We start from the raw sequence: 14371 nt of genomic DNA on the forward strand, positions 1-14371 counted from the left end.
TTGAGACACAGTCTTGTTCTGTCACCCACGCTAGACTGCAGTGGAGCAATCTTGGCTCACTGTAACCTCCACTTGAGCCTTCCTGGGCTCAAGCAATTCTCCTGCTTCAGCCTCTGGAGTAGCTGGGATTACAGGCATGCACCACCACGCCTGGCTAATTTGTGTATTTTTAGCAGAGACGCGGTTTCGCCATGTTAGCCAGGCTGGTCTCGAACTCCTGACCTCAGGTGATCCACCCGCCTCAGCTTCCCAAAGTGCTGGGATTACAGTCATGAGCTACTGCACCCAGCCAAGAAGCTACACTCTTTTTGTATTTTTAGTAGAGACAAGGTTTCACCGCATTAGCCAGGATGGTCTCAATCTCCTGATCTCATGATCCACCCGCCTAGGCCTCCCAAAGTGCTGGGATTACAGGCGTGAGCCACCGTGCCCGGCCGAAGCTACACTCTTTTTTTTTTTTTTTTTTGAGACGGAGTCTCGCTCTGTCGCCGGGGCTGGAGCGCAGTGGCCGGATCTCAGCTCACTGCAAGCTCCGCCTCCCGGGTTTACGCCATTCTCCTGCCTCAGCTTCCTGTGTAGCTGGGACTACAGGCACCCGCCACCTCGCCCGGCTAGTTTTTTTTTTTTTTTTTTTTTTTTTTTTTTTTTTTTTTTTTTTAGTAGAGACGGGGTTTCACCGTGTTCGCCAGGATGGTCTCGATCTCCTGACCTTGTGATCCGCCCGTCTCGGCCTCCCAAAGTGCTGGGATTACAGGCTTGAGCCACCGCGCCCGGCCCGAAGCTACACTCTTAAGCACTCTGCATGGAGTGTGGTGCAACAGATGCTGGGAGCCTCACCGCCAGTGAGGTTTTACATGTAATGGAGGGACAACAGAGATATGGCAGGTGGAAGCAAATGAAAAGATTCCATCAGAGAGGGCTGCAGGGAAGGCAGTGTGTTACCTCATTCCTACACCAAGGCAATCCCTAGGTCCTACTGAGTTAAAATCCTATTTCTTGCCTCTGTCTCATCGCCTTATACTTCCAGCCTGGACCTCCAGCCTCTGACTAATCGCCTTAGCCAAAGATCTGGATCATCGCCTCTCTCATCACCTCTCTCCTTATTGTCTCAGCCAAAGATCTGGTTCAGGAGTCACCATCTCTTGCCCAAAGTGCAGCAACTCCCAACTAGGTTCTGTCCTGCCTTGCCCCCTCTCCGTCATTCTGCAGCCACAGTGATCCACTACATGCTAATGTAAGGCCTCAGACTCACCCATGGCTCCCTACCGCCTTCTAAAAAAAGTGCAAACTCCTTCCATGGCATAGAAAGCCCATTACGATTTGGCCATTGCCCATGTCTATGGCTCTCACCCTCTGCATACAACTTTACATAACGTTTACATAAAAGGCATTTGTAAAAGACCAAAGATATAAGTAAACATAGAAGCCAGGAGGCTGATAAAAGCTGTGAGTGCAATCTGAAGTGGGTGGGGACAAAGCAGCAAGAAGGCACGTGAGGCATGGCAGGGATGGAAGACTTTTGGGGCCATGGTGATGGTGAGGCAGTTCTAGAACGTCCCAGACCCAGAATGAGCTTCTCGCTCCTGAACCATATCCCAGACAGCAGGAGGCCCAGGTGGAAGGCTGTTTCTAGCTTCCTATGAGATTTCCAAGTGCCTTGTATATCCTGGAAATAACTCCCAATCACTTGAGGTAGTTGGACTAAACCTGCTGTAGAGTGAATGTTTATATCCTCCCCACGAATTCACATTCTGAAACCTAACCCCCAATGTAATGGAATTTGGAGGTGGGGGCCTTTGGGGAGGTGATCAGGTCATGAGGGCAGAGTTCTCATGAATGGGATTAGTGCCCTTATAAGACTCAGGGCCAGGCGCAGTGACTCATGCCTGTAATCCCAGCACTTTGAGAGGCCAAGGCAGGAGGATTGCTTGAGGCCAGGAGTTCAAGACCAGCTTGGGCAACATAGCAAGACCTCATCTCTATAAAAAATAAAAAAAAAATTAGCCAGGTGTGATGGCACACACCTGCAGTCTGCTACTAAGGGGGCTGAGGTGGGAGGATCACTTGAGCCCAGGGGCTTGTGGCTGCAGTGAGCTATGATCACACCACTGCACTCCAGCTTGGGCAACAGAGTGAAACCCTGTCTCAAAAAGAAAAGAGAGAGACTCAGGAGAGCTGCCTTGCCTCTTCCATCATGCAAGGAAAGCGAGAAGACAGCTGTCTATGAACCACCTCTCTGGTGGGTCCTGACCAGATACTGAATCTTCCCGCACCTTCATCTTGCACTTCCCAGCCTCCAGGACTGTGGGAAATGAATCTCTGTTGTTTAAAAGCCACCCAGACTATGGTATTCTGTTATAGCAGTCTGAAGGGGCTAAGAACCAAAAAAGTCTGATACAATATAGATGGTACCTGAAGACATGGACAGGGATGTAAATCTCCCAGAGAATGTGCAGAGTGAGAAGAGAAGGCTGTCTGAGATGGAGTCTTGGCTAGTGTTTTTTTTTTTTTTTTTTTTTTTTGAGACAGGGTCTGTCACCCAGACTGGAGTGCAGTGGCGCAATCATGGCTCACTGCAGCTTCGACTTCCTGGGCTTAAGTGATCATCCCACCTCAGTCTCCCAAGTAGCAGGGACTACATGCGCACACCAGCACTCCCAGACAACTTTTCCTTTCTTTCTTTTTTTTTTTTTTTTTTTGAGACGGAGTCTTGCTCTGTGACCCAGGCTGGAGTGCAGTGGCGCGATCTAGGCTCACTGCAAGCTCCGCCCCCCGGGTTCACGCCATTCTCCTGCCTCAGCCTCCTGAGTAGCTGGGACTACAGGCGCCCGCCACCTCGCCCAGCTAATTTTCTTGTATTTTTAGTAGAGACGGGGTTTCACCGTGTTAGCCAGGATGGTCTCGATCTCCTGACCTCGTGATCTGCCCATCTCGGCCTCCCAAAGTGCTGGGATTACAGGCTTGGGCCACCGCGCCCGGCCTCTTTTTTTTTTTTTTTTTTTTTGAGTCAGAGTCACGCTCTGTCACCAGGCTAGAGTGCAGTGGCGCAATCTCGGCTCACTGCAAGCTCCGCCTCCTGGGTTCAGGCCATTCTCCTGCCTCAGCCGGGATTACAGGCGCCCACCACCACACCTGGCTAACTTTTTGTATTTTTAGTAGAGATGGAGTTTCACCACGTTAGCCAGGATGGTCTCCATCCTTTGACCTCGTGATTTGCCCACCTCGGCCTCCCAAAGTGCTGGGATTACAGGCGTGAGCCACTGCGCCCGAACTTTTTTTATTTTTATTTTTTTAAGACAGTCTTGCTCTGTCGCCCAGGCTGGAGTGCAGTGGTACGATCTCGGCTCACTGCAACCTCCGCCTCCCAAGTTCAAGCAATTCTCCTGTCTCAGTCTCCCAAGTAGCTGGGAATACAGTTGTCCGCCACCACGTCTGGCTAATTTTTGTATTTTTAGTACAGATGGAGCTTCACCATATTGGCCAGGCTGGTCTCAAACTCCTGACCTTAGGTGATCCACCTGCCTCGGCCTCTCAAAGTGCTGGGATTACAGGCATGAGCCACCGTGCCCTGCCTCCTATTTTTCTTTCTCAAGACGGAGTCTCATTTTGTTGCCCAGGCTGGAGTGCAGTGGTGTGATCTCAGCTCACTGTAACCTCAGCCTCCTGGGTTCAAGCGATTCTTCTGCCTCAGCCTCCTGAGTTGATGGGATTACAGGCGCCCACCACCATGCCCGGCTAATTTTTGTATTTTTAGTAGAGACAGGGTTTCCCCATATTGGCCAGGCTTGTCTTGAACTCCTGACCTCGGGTGATCCACCCACCTTGGCCTCCCAAAGTGCTGGTATTACCGGCGTGTGCCACCGTGCCCACCCAATTTTTCCTATTTTTAGTAGAGGTGGGGTTTCACCATGTTGCCCAGGCTGCTCTGAAACTCCTGGGCTCAAGCAATACCCCTGTCTTGGCCTCCCAAAGTTCTGGGATTATGGGTATGAGCCACTGTGCCCAGCCATGATGAATTTTAAGGCGTAGATCAGAATCGATGATGCTGAGAAAGAGAATGTGCGAGAATGGTGAGTGAAATAAGAGGAACATTGGAAATTACTGACTCAGAAGTTCAAAGAGGAAGGAGTGGCTGACACAAAAAGTGTTTCTGAGAGATCAGGAAAGATGATGATGTGTCCACTGGAATTGCCCACCTTGAGGTGGTAACCTTGGTGGGAGCTGGGTCAGGTGTGAGGGGAGCCAGGCTGCGAGGGCTGAAGGGACAAATGGGAGTGCAGTGCAGAGTCCCCTCTGTGGCTTCAGTTTCTTCACTGGAGGAGGGAGGAGCTTTTGGGGCATGGAAGGCTCTGGAATAGTGGAGGGGGATGATGGAGAAGGATAGGTAAGAAGACTGATAAGCAGGAATGAGGGCTGAGACCAGAGCCCCCAGACTTACAGAAATAGGAATCTGCACAGATGGGAGATTCCCTCCAACAACCTCCCATCACCCAGATGTAGCAGCAGAGAAGCTGTTGAAGTGCCGGCCCAAGATTTCCAGGTTTCAGGCTGGGATCAGTGGAACGCTGGTGGCCAAAGTGGAAGTGTGGCAAGAGAGTTCAGATTTTTCACATGGGGTCTTGGCTAGGGAGGGAGAAATGCCAGAAGAGGCTGGCTGACAGGCTGGAGACCTGTAATGTCCCCTATATACAGATGCTTGGGAAGCAATTCTGGGTATGAAGAGCTTTAGTGCTTAGCTGTGGGGAAGGGTGGAAGAGATATGGAGAAGTCCTGAGACCCAGAGGCAGTGTTTAGTTGTGGGTTTTTTGAAGGGCAATGGCGTCCTCTGGGGGAAGGCAGGAACTGCAGTAGAGAGGATGGCTGAGCTGGTGCTAGACTAGTGTTGCTGGCCGGGGAATGCAGCAAGGGGGAGGGAGGTACAGGACCAGGGCAGGGAGAGTCCCCTGGAAGGAAAGTGCAGGGAGAAGGCCCTGGGTTCAGTGGGAGGCTGTGGACAGGGCACATAGGATCCTTGGTGTCAGGACCTTCTGGGGAGTTCTGGGCAGCCAGACCAGCCACTGGCTCCTCCCTTTACTACTCATTTATGCACCTCCCCCTCTTCCCCACCCAGGGATTGCCCCCACACCCAGCCCCGAACCTCTTTGATGGCTGCCATGCGAACGGTCTCATAGTAGTGCAGGGGGGCGTTGGGTGTGCTCATGTCATAGCCAAATCCTGCAACTGCCACCTCGTCACAGCCGTGTAGTGCCATGGTCACTGCCACACTGCCAAGGGTAGGGATGTTCTGGAAGATGGGGGCAGGGGGGAGAGAAGGCGTGCAGAGTTCAGCTGGAGGGCTGGGACAGCTGAGACTTCAGCCAGGCTCCCTAGAGCTAGCTTCCACGCCCAAGGACTGAGCCCTCTTCCCCAGAAAGCTATTTTGCAGAAGCACTGCCCCACCCACCACCCACCCTTCCTTCCAAGGCACTTCTGACCCAGCTCTATTCCTCCCTCTCCCGGGGCCCAGATATCTCACCCCCCGGCCCATGAGGCCATTGTTGAAGGGCAGGCCAATGAGGGTGAAGGCAGCCTCCTGGATGAAATATGGGTTGAGGATTCGAATCTCAGGGGGCTCCTTGGGCACTCGAGTGGCCACAGATTTCCAGAAGCCATCCGACGCACTCTGTGGACACAGCAAAAGCGGGCCTGAACGAGGCACACAGCTAGGGATGAGCCTAGGGGAGTGGCAGGGACCCCCAAGTAGGGACAGTGAGGCGGGAGCACAAGGCGTTTAACGGGGAACCCAGGGCCTGTGGTGTAGGGAGCCCATCTGTGTTGGAGGAAATGGGGTGTGTGACAGGGACAAGGGGAATGATGGTGAAGAGAGTGTGTGGTGGTGCTCCAGTGTGTAACAGAGGAGGATACGAAGGGGCTTGTGGGGCAGGCACAGGACGTGGGATGCTGTGGGTGTGCTGCTGTGGCCTGAGGGGGCTCCTGGGCCAATGAGAAGACCCAGCAGCGCAGCTGCCCTGACTCCCTATCTGCAGCAGCTGAGGGACTGGGAGGAGCCTGCCCTCTCTCCTGTCTGCCCTCCTGTGCTCCCACTTCCCTTGCTGCTGTCTCTCCTGGCTCTCTCCATCGACTGTTCTAGAGTGGACCTGAAAAATGGAGACAGAGCGTGAGCAAGCAGAGCACAGCAGACCAACACTGCTGCTGACTAGAGTCGGGTGACTGGGCAACAAGCTCTCCAAGCCTGTTTCTTTAACCATAAAATGGGATCATTCTTACCTGAGGATCTCTGCACTGTACTAGAAAGGCATCACCTCTGAAATCCGACATCCCAGTGTCCATTCTGGGGCACAGCTTCCCCTCCTTCCAAGTCTCTCTCTTCCTCCCTCTCCACGACACAGAGGCCTTTAGCTCCCCAGCCCTGACTTACTGTTTAGTGCGTCCACCCTCCTTGTCTGGACCCTGAAGTATAACTCTTGCGAGCTGCTGTAGTCCTCTGCCCCTTGTCCTTCTATTGCCCTAGTCTAGGGAAATCCCGAACTTGGGATCAACCCATACATCCTCTTTTTCTCCCTTCACAACTGGGCTCCTGAGCACCACTGGAGAAGTCACAAACCAACCCTGCAGGCTGGAGGCACTGCCAAACCACAGGCTCCAACCAAACTGTTATTTGCATAGAAAACCTAGAAGAATCAGTCGAGGGCAGTGGCTCACACGTGTAATCCCAGCACTTTGGGAGGCCAAGGCGGGTGGATCACCTAAGGTCAGGAGTTCAAGATCAGCCTGGCCAACATGGCAAAAGCCCATCTCTACTAAAAATACAAAAAATTAGCCAGGCGCGGTGTCAGGTGCCTGTAATCTCAGCTACTTGGGAGGCTAAGGCAGGAGAATTGCTTGAACCCAGGAGGCGGAAGTTGCAGTGAGCCGACATTGTACCATTGCGCTCTAGCCTGGACGACAGAGCCAGATTCTGTCCAAAAAAAAAAAAAAAAAAAAAAAGAGAAGGAAAGAGAGAAAGAAAGCCTAAAAGAATCAACTAAACTTAGAATGGATAAAATAATTTACTGTAGCAATAGGAAACAGTCATCAGATATAACAAAAAGATCTTATTTGCAATCGTAACAAAAAAGTCAACTATTGAGCAATAAACATAAGAAGTATGTGACAACTATAGGAGGAAAACTATAATTCTTTACTGATATAAAAAGATGACTTAAAAAATGGGAAAGACAAAATCATATTCCTGGATAGGAAGGCTCCAGTGGCAGCTCCTCCCAGATTAATGTACAGGTTTAACATAATTCAAAGAAAAAAAATCTCAGTAGGACGTTTTGGGATCTATCAAATGGATTCTAAAAACCCATCCAAAAGATTTATCAGGTAAACATAACACCCTCAAATTAAAAATTAGGTATTACAGTATATTATGGGTTTGCACTTATTACAACAATAGATATGTGTGATTCAAAACCAGGAACAGTGAAACAGGATCGCCTAGAGGCAGGTCAACACAGGTATAGGTTACGGAAACAAATGAGATTGGAAAATTTCCCATTTGGGAAGAAGATCCATTTACTTTCTCTCCTCACACCATATACAAAATAAGTAAATGTTTAAAAAGCAAAAAAAGCGAAATTTCGGCTGGGCGTGGTGGCTCATGCCTGTAATCCTAGCCCTTTGGGAAGCTGAGGCAGGCAGATTGCTTGAGCCCAGGAGTTCAAGAACAGCTTGGGCAACATGGAGAAACCCTGTCTCTATAGAAAATACAAAACTGAGCAGAGCATGGTGGCGTGTGCCTGTAGTCCCACACCGTCAGAGGCTGAGGTGGGAGGACGCTGGAGCCCTGGAGGCGGCAGTGGCAGGGAATCATCATTGCAGCACTGCACACTCCAGCCTGGGTGACAGAGTGAGACCCTGTCTAAAAAAAAAAGAGAAAGAAAAAAATTTGGATGTATATTTTATCACTGAATTATCTATACATTAATGCAATGGAAGAAATAAAGAAAAAGACATATTTTGACTTTATAAAACATTTTTAAGTGCTTTGGCACATCAAAAATATATGCAAAATATGGTTGGGTGCGGTGGCTCAAGCCTGTAATTCTAGCACTTTGGGAGGCCGGGCGCAGATCACTTGAGGTCAGGCGTTCGAGACCAGCCTGCCAACACCATGAAACCCTGTCTCCACCAAAAAACACAAAAATTAGCTAGGTGTGGTGGTGTGCGCCTGTAGTCTCAGCTACTTGGGGAGGCTGAGGTGGGAGGATCGCTTGAACGTGGGGACGGAGGTTGCAGTGGGCTGAGATGGCACCACTGTACTCCAGTGTGAATGACAGAGTGAGACTCTGTTTCAAAAAAAAAAAAAAAAAAAAGCAAGATAGTATAGAGAGGGAAGCAAAAAAGTGGTAAACATTTTGTCACAAATAGTAAGAAATGCATATTTTAAAACCTCATGAAGAATCAATGAGGCCCCATAAAAATGGGTAAAGCACACAAACAAAAGGTTAATAAAGCATGGAAAACTTTAACTCACTAATGACAAAGAAATGCACATTAAAATAACAATTTTTTTTTAACCACTAAAATCTGTGTATGTGTATATTTGTGTATCTATATCTTGGTGCTGGTGGTAGTCTGCTGAGGGAAAATTCTGGACTGTTACAGGAATAAATCTGGCACAGCCTTTCTAAAACACAATCTGTGTGTCAAAGGACTCAAAGCTGTCTGTATCTTATGACCTCAAAATTTTCCTTCTAAAAATAATCAAAATGAAGACCTTTGTAAAAAGCTCTTTATTACAGTATTACTTACAAAAGTGAAAAAACAGAAAAAAATCCAAAAGTTTACAACAGAGGTTTCATTAAATGATACATTTATGTAAAAGAATGTCATAGTTATCGAAATGGTATCTTCTAAGAATTTTGGGCCAGGTGAGGTGGCTGGCTCATGCCTGTAATCCCGGCACTTTGGCAGGCTGAAGTGGGAGGATTACTTGAGCCCAGGAATTCAATACCAACCTGGGCAATGTAGTGAGACAGTGTCTTTACAAGAAATAGAATAATTAGCTGGGCATGCGGCTGTGGTCCCAGCCACCTGGGAGGCTAAGGTGGGAGGATCGCTTGAGTTCAGGAATTCTAGGCTGCAGTGAGCCGTGATTGAGCCACTGTACTCTAGCCTGGGCGAAAGAGAAAGTCCCTGTCTAAAAAAAAAAGGAATTTTGTCTTATAGATGTACCATAATGTATGTAACCAACACTGTTGTTGGATGTCTAAATTGTTTCTAGTTTCCCCAGACCTCTTCCTTCTCCTTGTTCCCTATCCTCTACTGTCCCTCCAGTCTTCCAAACCAGCAACCTGGGAATTGACTTGAGATTCTCCTACACCTTTCCAGTCCATCTTATCTTGTGCTGCTGGTCATCAAGTTCTTTTGAGTCTGTCTACTTAGAACCCTACATATCCGTCCCTTGATCCCAAACCCACTGCCACCACTTCCAGGACAGGTCTTATCATCTTTCATCTGGACTATCCTAATGACTGGCCATTTACATTGTCTGTCTTTTTGACTGCTAAACACCCCAAAGCCCAGTAGAGCAACTGAAACAAAACTGAAACATAAATGGTATGCAACACGATTGTAAAATTCTATTCACTTATTCAATGAGCATTAATGAGTGCCTACGATGGGCTGCCTCTGCCTCCCAAACCACTTTCTTTTCTTTTTTTTTTTTTTTTTTTGAGACAGTCTCGCTCTGCTGCCCAGGCTGGAGTGCAGTGGCATGATCTCGGCTCACTGCAACCTCCATCTCCCGGGTTCAAGCAATTCTCCTGCCTCAGTCTCCTGAGTAGCTGGGATTACAGGTGTGTGCCACCATGCCCAGCTAATTTTTGTATTTTTAGTAGAGACGGGGTTTCACCATGTTGGCCAGGCTGGTCTTGAACTCCTGACCTTAGGTGATCTGCCCACCTCAGCCTCCCAAAGTGTTGGGATTACAGGCGTGAGCCACTGCGCCTGGCCTCTCAAACCACTTTCTCTCTGCCAGAATGATTTTCCATGTACAAATCAGATCACATCACCACTGCCTACAGAAGAGCTGAGCCTTTTAGCCAGTAACCCATCTGTCTCTTGTTTCAGTCTCTGTCCATCTGAAGTCCCCACTTGCTAATTCATGCCCTACACTTTTGCTGATGCTGCTCCTTGTCTCTAATGTCCTTCCCACCTCTATCCACATGACCCATCTATTTTCTAAGACTCAGCAGCTGCTTCTCCTTTATGTCTTTCCTGACCCCCTCCACCCCAAGGCAGAACTGACATCTAACCTTCAAGAGGTGGTAAAATATGGAGTTCAGATCCTTGGTCCTAGGATTTAACTTCAGCTCTGCTCACTCACCATGTGCAGATCCTGGGCAAGGAATGTACCATTTCCTTATGGATAAACGAGGGACACCATGACTATTTAGCTTACAAACTATTGCAAGAATTAAATGAGCCAATCCAGGCTGAGTGCACACTAGCCCCACAGGGCAGGGGCTCACATCTGATTCACCTCTGTAGCCCAGGGCCTGGCCCAGCACAGGCAACAAAGAGGCATCAGTGATGGTTACTAAAGGAGATCTGATCTCCACCCAGGGCCCCCAGTGACCAGCAGCTCTTCAGCCTCTTCTGCTGCTGCTCCTTTGGTGGACTGTCTTTGTTCCAGCCACTCCCTCCTCATGGCTCCCACCTCTGTGGCAACATCTCTTTCTCTGGCAAACTGTCTTCCAAAGGCCAGTTCAAAAGATGGGCCCTGGTGGCAAACTTCGGTTTCAGCCCGGCAGGCTGAGCAAGCCGACCCCAGTTTTTCCTGTTCCTGTCTCCAGAAGTGGGGTGTGTGTAAGGGAGGTAAAAGGAGGGATGGTGGGAGACAGTAGGAAAGGGAAGGGTGGAGAAATAGTCAAGACCTTAGGCATAGCTGAGGGGAAGCCCCTCTTGGGTGGGCCAGATGTGGACCGACAGGAACGGCAGATGCCAGCCTGTGCCAAGCACCGCACAGCCCCTGTCCCTTCTCCAGGCCCAGCAGGCCCCAACAGCTTCCCACCTGGGGTTCCTGCCCATGCCTGCCCCGCACACACCTGAAGAGGAGGGAGAAAGCACAGGGGCTGCTCGGGAGGAGCAGGGGGAACCAGGATTGGGCACAGCTGGGGGCGTGTGTGAGGAGGCTCCAGGCTGGCTTTACAAGGGTTACTTTATTATCTCTTTAACTTTCACCCACTTCACAGGTACAGGCCCCAAGATGAAACATGTTCAAGGTCAAGCAGCCTGCAGGTGGCTGCAAGTGGATTGAAACCCGAGTGTCCTGACTCCAAAACGGCATTCTTTCCGCCACACCATTTATATCATCGCTGCAGTTCCCACCTCTGGAAGTCTGAGGGGTTAGGGGTCAAAGATAAAGGAGACCTCCCCTCTCTCCTCTAAGAGCACTAAGGGAGCTCTCAGGAGTCTCTCTGGTGCCCAGTCCCCCATTTTTCAGAGGGTACTGAGGCCCAGAGAGGTGAGGGGACTTGTTAGGGTACACGCACAGCTGGCGAGAATCTGCACTGCGTTTGACTTCACAACCTGGTTTTCTGCACATGAGATGCCCTCTCTGAAACAATCCCTCTTGGTCTGTTCCACATGCTGTAAGTCCTGGATTTAAACCACTATCTCAAACGGTAGTAAATGTGATTAACTCAATCCCCTTGGCGATCTGATGGCGAGGGGAAAGCTGCCACCTCTCCTCTCATCTTTACTCTTTCCTGGGAGGAGAAATGCCTGATGTGACTGCTTAGATGTGAGGATACTGAGTGTGTCATGATTACTGGTGTGAGATGAAAATTCTCTCCTACATAGGCAGCCCTTCCTGACTTGCTGCCTCTGCGTGGCAGTGAGTGAGCTGGGCAGGCCTCCTCCTTGGAGCAGGCCACCTCTGCCTCTGCCCTTCGTGGCTCACTGCGCTGAGGTCTTACTGCCCTAGGTTCTAACTCCGCCAGCAGCGGCTGAGAGTCATATTGGGACCCTGGGGGAAGGAGCCCTGTTTTAGGTCACAAACCCCAGGGAGCCCTGCACTGGAGAACTGGGAGCCCAACACAGCACCAGTCCAGCACTCCTTTTATTCTTTCTCATCTGCCACTGTCCTGGTGTAGTTTCCTCAGAGATTTCAGGGAAAGGAGAAACAGTAAGACTAAGATATGGTTTTGGCATTTTCGTGTTTCCCCAGCCACAAAAACATCAAGTACCAACAAAACCTCAGCCTGTTTCCTAAAAAAAAAGCTGTAACTCCTCTTCTCAGAAACACGTACACAGGCACATACACAGAACATCTGTGTACCACTGCAGAGGCTTTGGAGTGTGAAAAACAGAGGCTCAATTCCAGCTCCACATCTCTGTGACCCGGGGCACATTGTGTCCTCTCTTTACACCTCAAGTTCCTTGTGCATACAACAGGGCTGATAAGACCTACTTCCCAGATAGCTGTAAGGATTAGAGATGCTGTGCATTTTACAGCATCTGGCACGGGGTCTGGTATATAGCAAGCTCAATAAATCTTACTTATTATGATTATAGTGAGTGTCACAGAGACCAGGAGAGTGAAGCGGAGGGTGTGGTCAGCAGCGTCAGCCACCGGAGAGGCCAGGACACATCCACACCTGCACGCGTGCATGCATTTGAATGGGAGAGCCAGCCTTCCCCCTGGCTCCCCGCAGGGAGGTCTGCCTTCTGCTGGAGACACTGCCAGGCCTGCTGCCAGCACACAGTCCTATTCCACAAGGCCTGTGCCTGCAAGTGTCCACATCTGGCCCAAGGCCTCTCACATCTCATTTCCCCAATCCACAGGACACAAGAGAGGCCTATAAGGCCAGCCAGTGCTGCTGGCCTGGCATGGTCTGGCTTCTCCTCAAGGCCAGCTGTGGGCTGCATTCCTTGTTGAATCCCTCCTCCTTCAGGAATGCCCCTGCCTCAGTCAAGTCTGGACCCAGCTCCTCTGTGTGGGGCTGCCAGACTCCTGCTGATGCAACCTGTTCCGCTCTTGTCAGAACATCCAGGAGCAATGGGGAAAACATCTGGGAAGGAAGCACTTTCCCCACCAGGCTCCTGAGAGAATGTTTCCTGGTGTGCTCACAGGTCTGGGAGTAGACATTAACCGTGGTAGGCTTTCACAGCAAGAGTAGGCAGATATGTCCACGCCTATGCTCCCTGCTGCTACTGCCTTAGGGTGGGCCACCAACTCTCCTGGGGTCACTCTAACAGCCATCACCTCTCTCTGACTCCCTCTTGCTTTCCCTTCAGTTCATTCACATCCCTGCACAAATCTGATCTTGACACTCTTGGGCTTAAAATCTTCCGTGGCTTTCCACTGCTCACTGCAACAGCTTGCGTTGACAATTCAAGAGTGCAGGTCTGACTGTGAACCCTCACACCCCCAACTGCTCTAACTCTGTGTCCCGAAGCACATCCTTTACCCTTCAAAGTCTCATTACCCTCTCCTATGCAGTAATACTAGCTCTCCTTTATAGTGTTTTTGTGTTATGACAGTTTAAAGTCATGCATATAATATGTCTGGCACAAAGTCAGCTCTTGTTAGCTTCTGCTATTATTGGTCGTCAGGATAAGGTCCAGGTTCCTTGATGAGACTTTGGCTTTTAAGACCCTTCACCATCTGTCCCCTGCTCAGCTAGCTTCATCTCCAGCCACTGCCACCATATCCATGTAGGTCCACCCCTAACATTGTTGGGGCAAGGACAAAACTACAAATGGGTGTATTATACACATATCACATGTCTAAAATTTAATTTTAAATACCTCAAAGTTATGAGGCAAGTTATCAAGCTGTTAAATATATTCTAGCACCCTGCAAGGCTGAGGTGGGCAGATCACTTGAACTGAGGAGTTGGAGACCAGCCTGGGCAACATGGTGAAACTCCGTCTCCGCAAAAAAATACAAAAATTAGCCAGTCACGGTGGCACACACCTGTAGTCCCCAGCTACTTGGGAGGTTGAGGTGGGAGGATGGCAGAGGCCCAGAAGGCGGAGGCTGCAGTAAGCCAAGATCGCACCACTGCACTCCAGCCTGGGTGATATAGCCAGACCTTGTTTAAAAAAAAAAAAAAAAAAAAATATATATATATATATATATATATCTCCTTCCTTGAAAAATGTCCTAGAAGGACAGGTTTGAGTTTGGAATCCTGACCCTGGGGATCTGTTGTGCTGGACCATGGTGGTCCAGCCCAATTCCCACCCCTGGTCCCATCCCATACCATAAGAAGTCTTGTGCAAAACCCCTCTCTAAAAAAAAAAAAAAAAAAAAAAAAAAAAAAATTTTAGTCAGGTGTAGTGGTGAGGACCTATAGCCCCAGCTACTAGGAAG

General features: G+C 49.6%; 1 protein-coding gene across 50 annotated transcripts in view; it reads right to left on the reverse strand.

The window, feature by feature from the left end:
- ST3GAL3 (ST3 beta-galactoside alpha-2,3-sialyltransferase 3) overlaps positions 1 to 14371 on the reverse strand; it is a 233081-nt gene that overhangs the window by 5474 nt on the left and 213236 nt on the right. For 17 of the 50 annotated variants that reach the window (XR_012421289.1, XR_012421278.1, XR_012421280.1 and 14 more), the window contains 2 exons: positions 5516 to 5662; positions 5138 to 5284 (listed from right to left, as the gene is read on the reverse strand). The exons of 8 other annotated variants lie outside the window; for them this stretch is intronic. Coding sequence is in view for 27 of the 42 variants with exons in the window: in XM_074009470.1 (XP_073865571.1) it covers positions 5138 to 5284; positions 5516 to 5662 (294 nt within the window). In the remaining 15 variants the exon portion in view is untranslated. Of the gene's footprint in view, positions 1 to 5137; positions 5285 to 5515; positions 6138 to 8764; positions 10835 to 14371 lie in introns of those variants that run through there. 25 more of the 50 variants (XM_074009528.1, XM_074009481.1, XM_074009540.1 and 22 more) reach the window with 9 other exon arrangements.

This window comes from Macaca fascicularis, chromosome 1 (genome assembly GCF_037993035.2).
Source record: "Macaca fascicularis isolate 582-1 chromosome 1, T2T-MFA8v1.1".
Taxonomy (NCBI): Eukaryota; Metazoa; Chordata; class Mammalia; order Primates; family Cercopithecidae; genus Macaca; species Macaca fascicularis.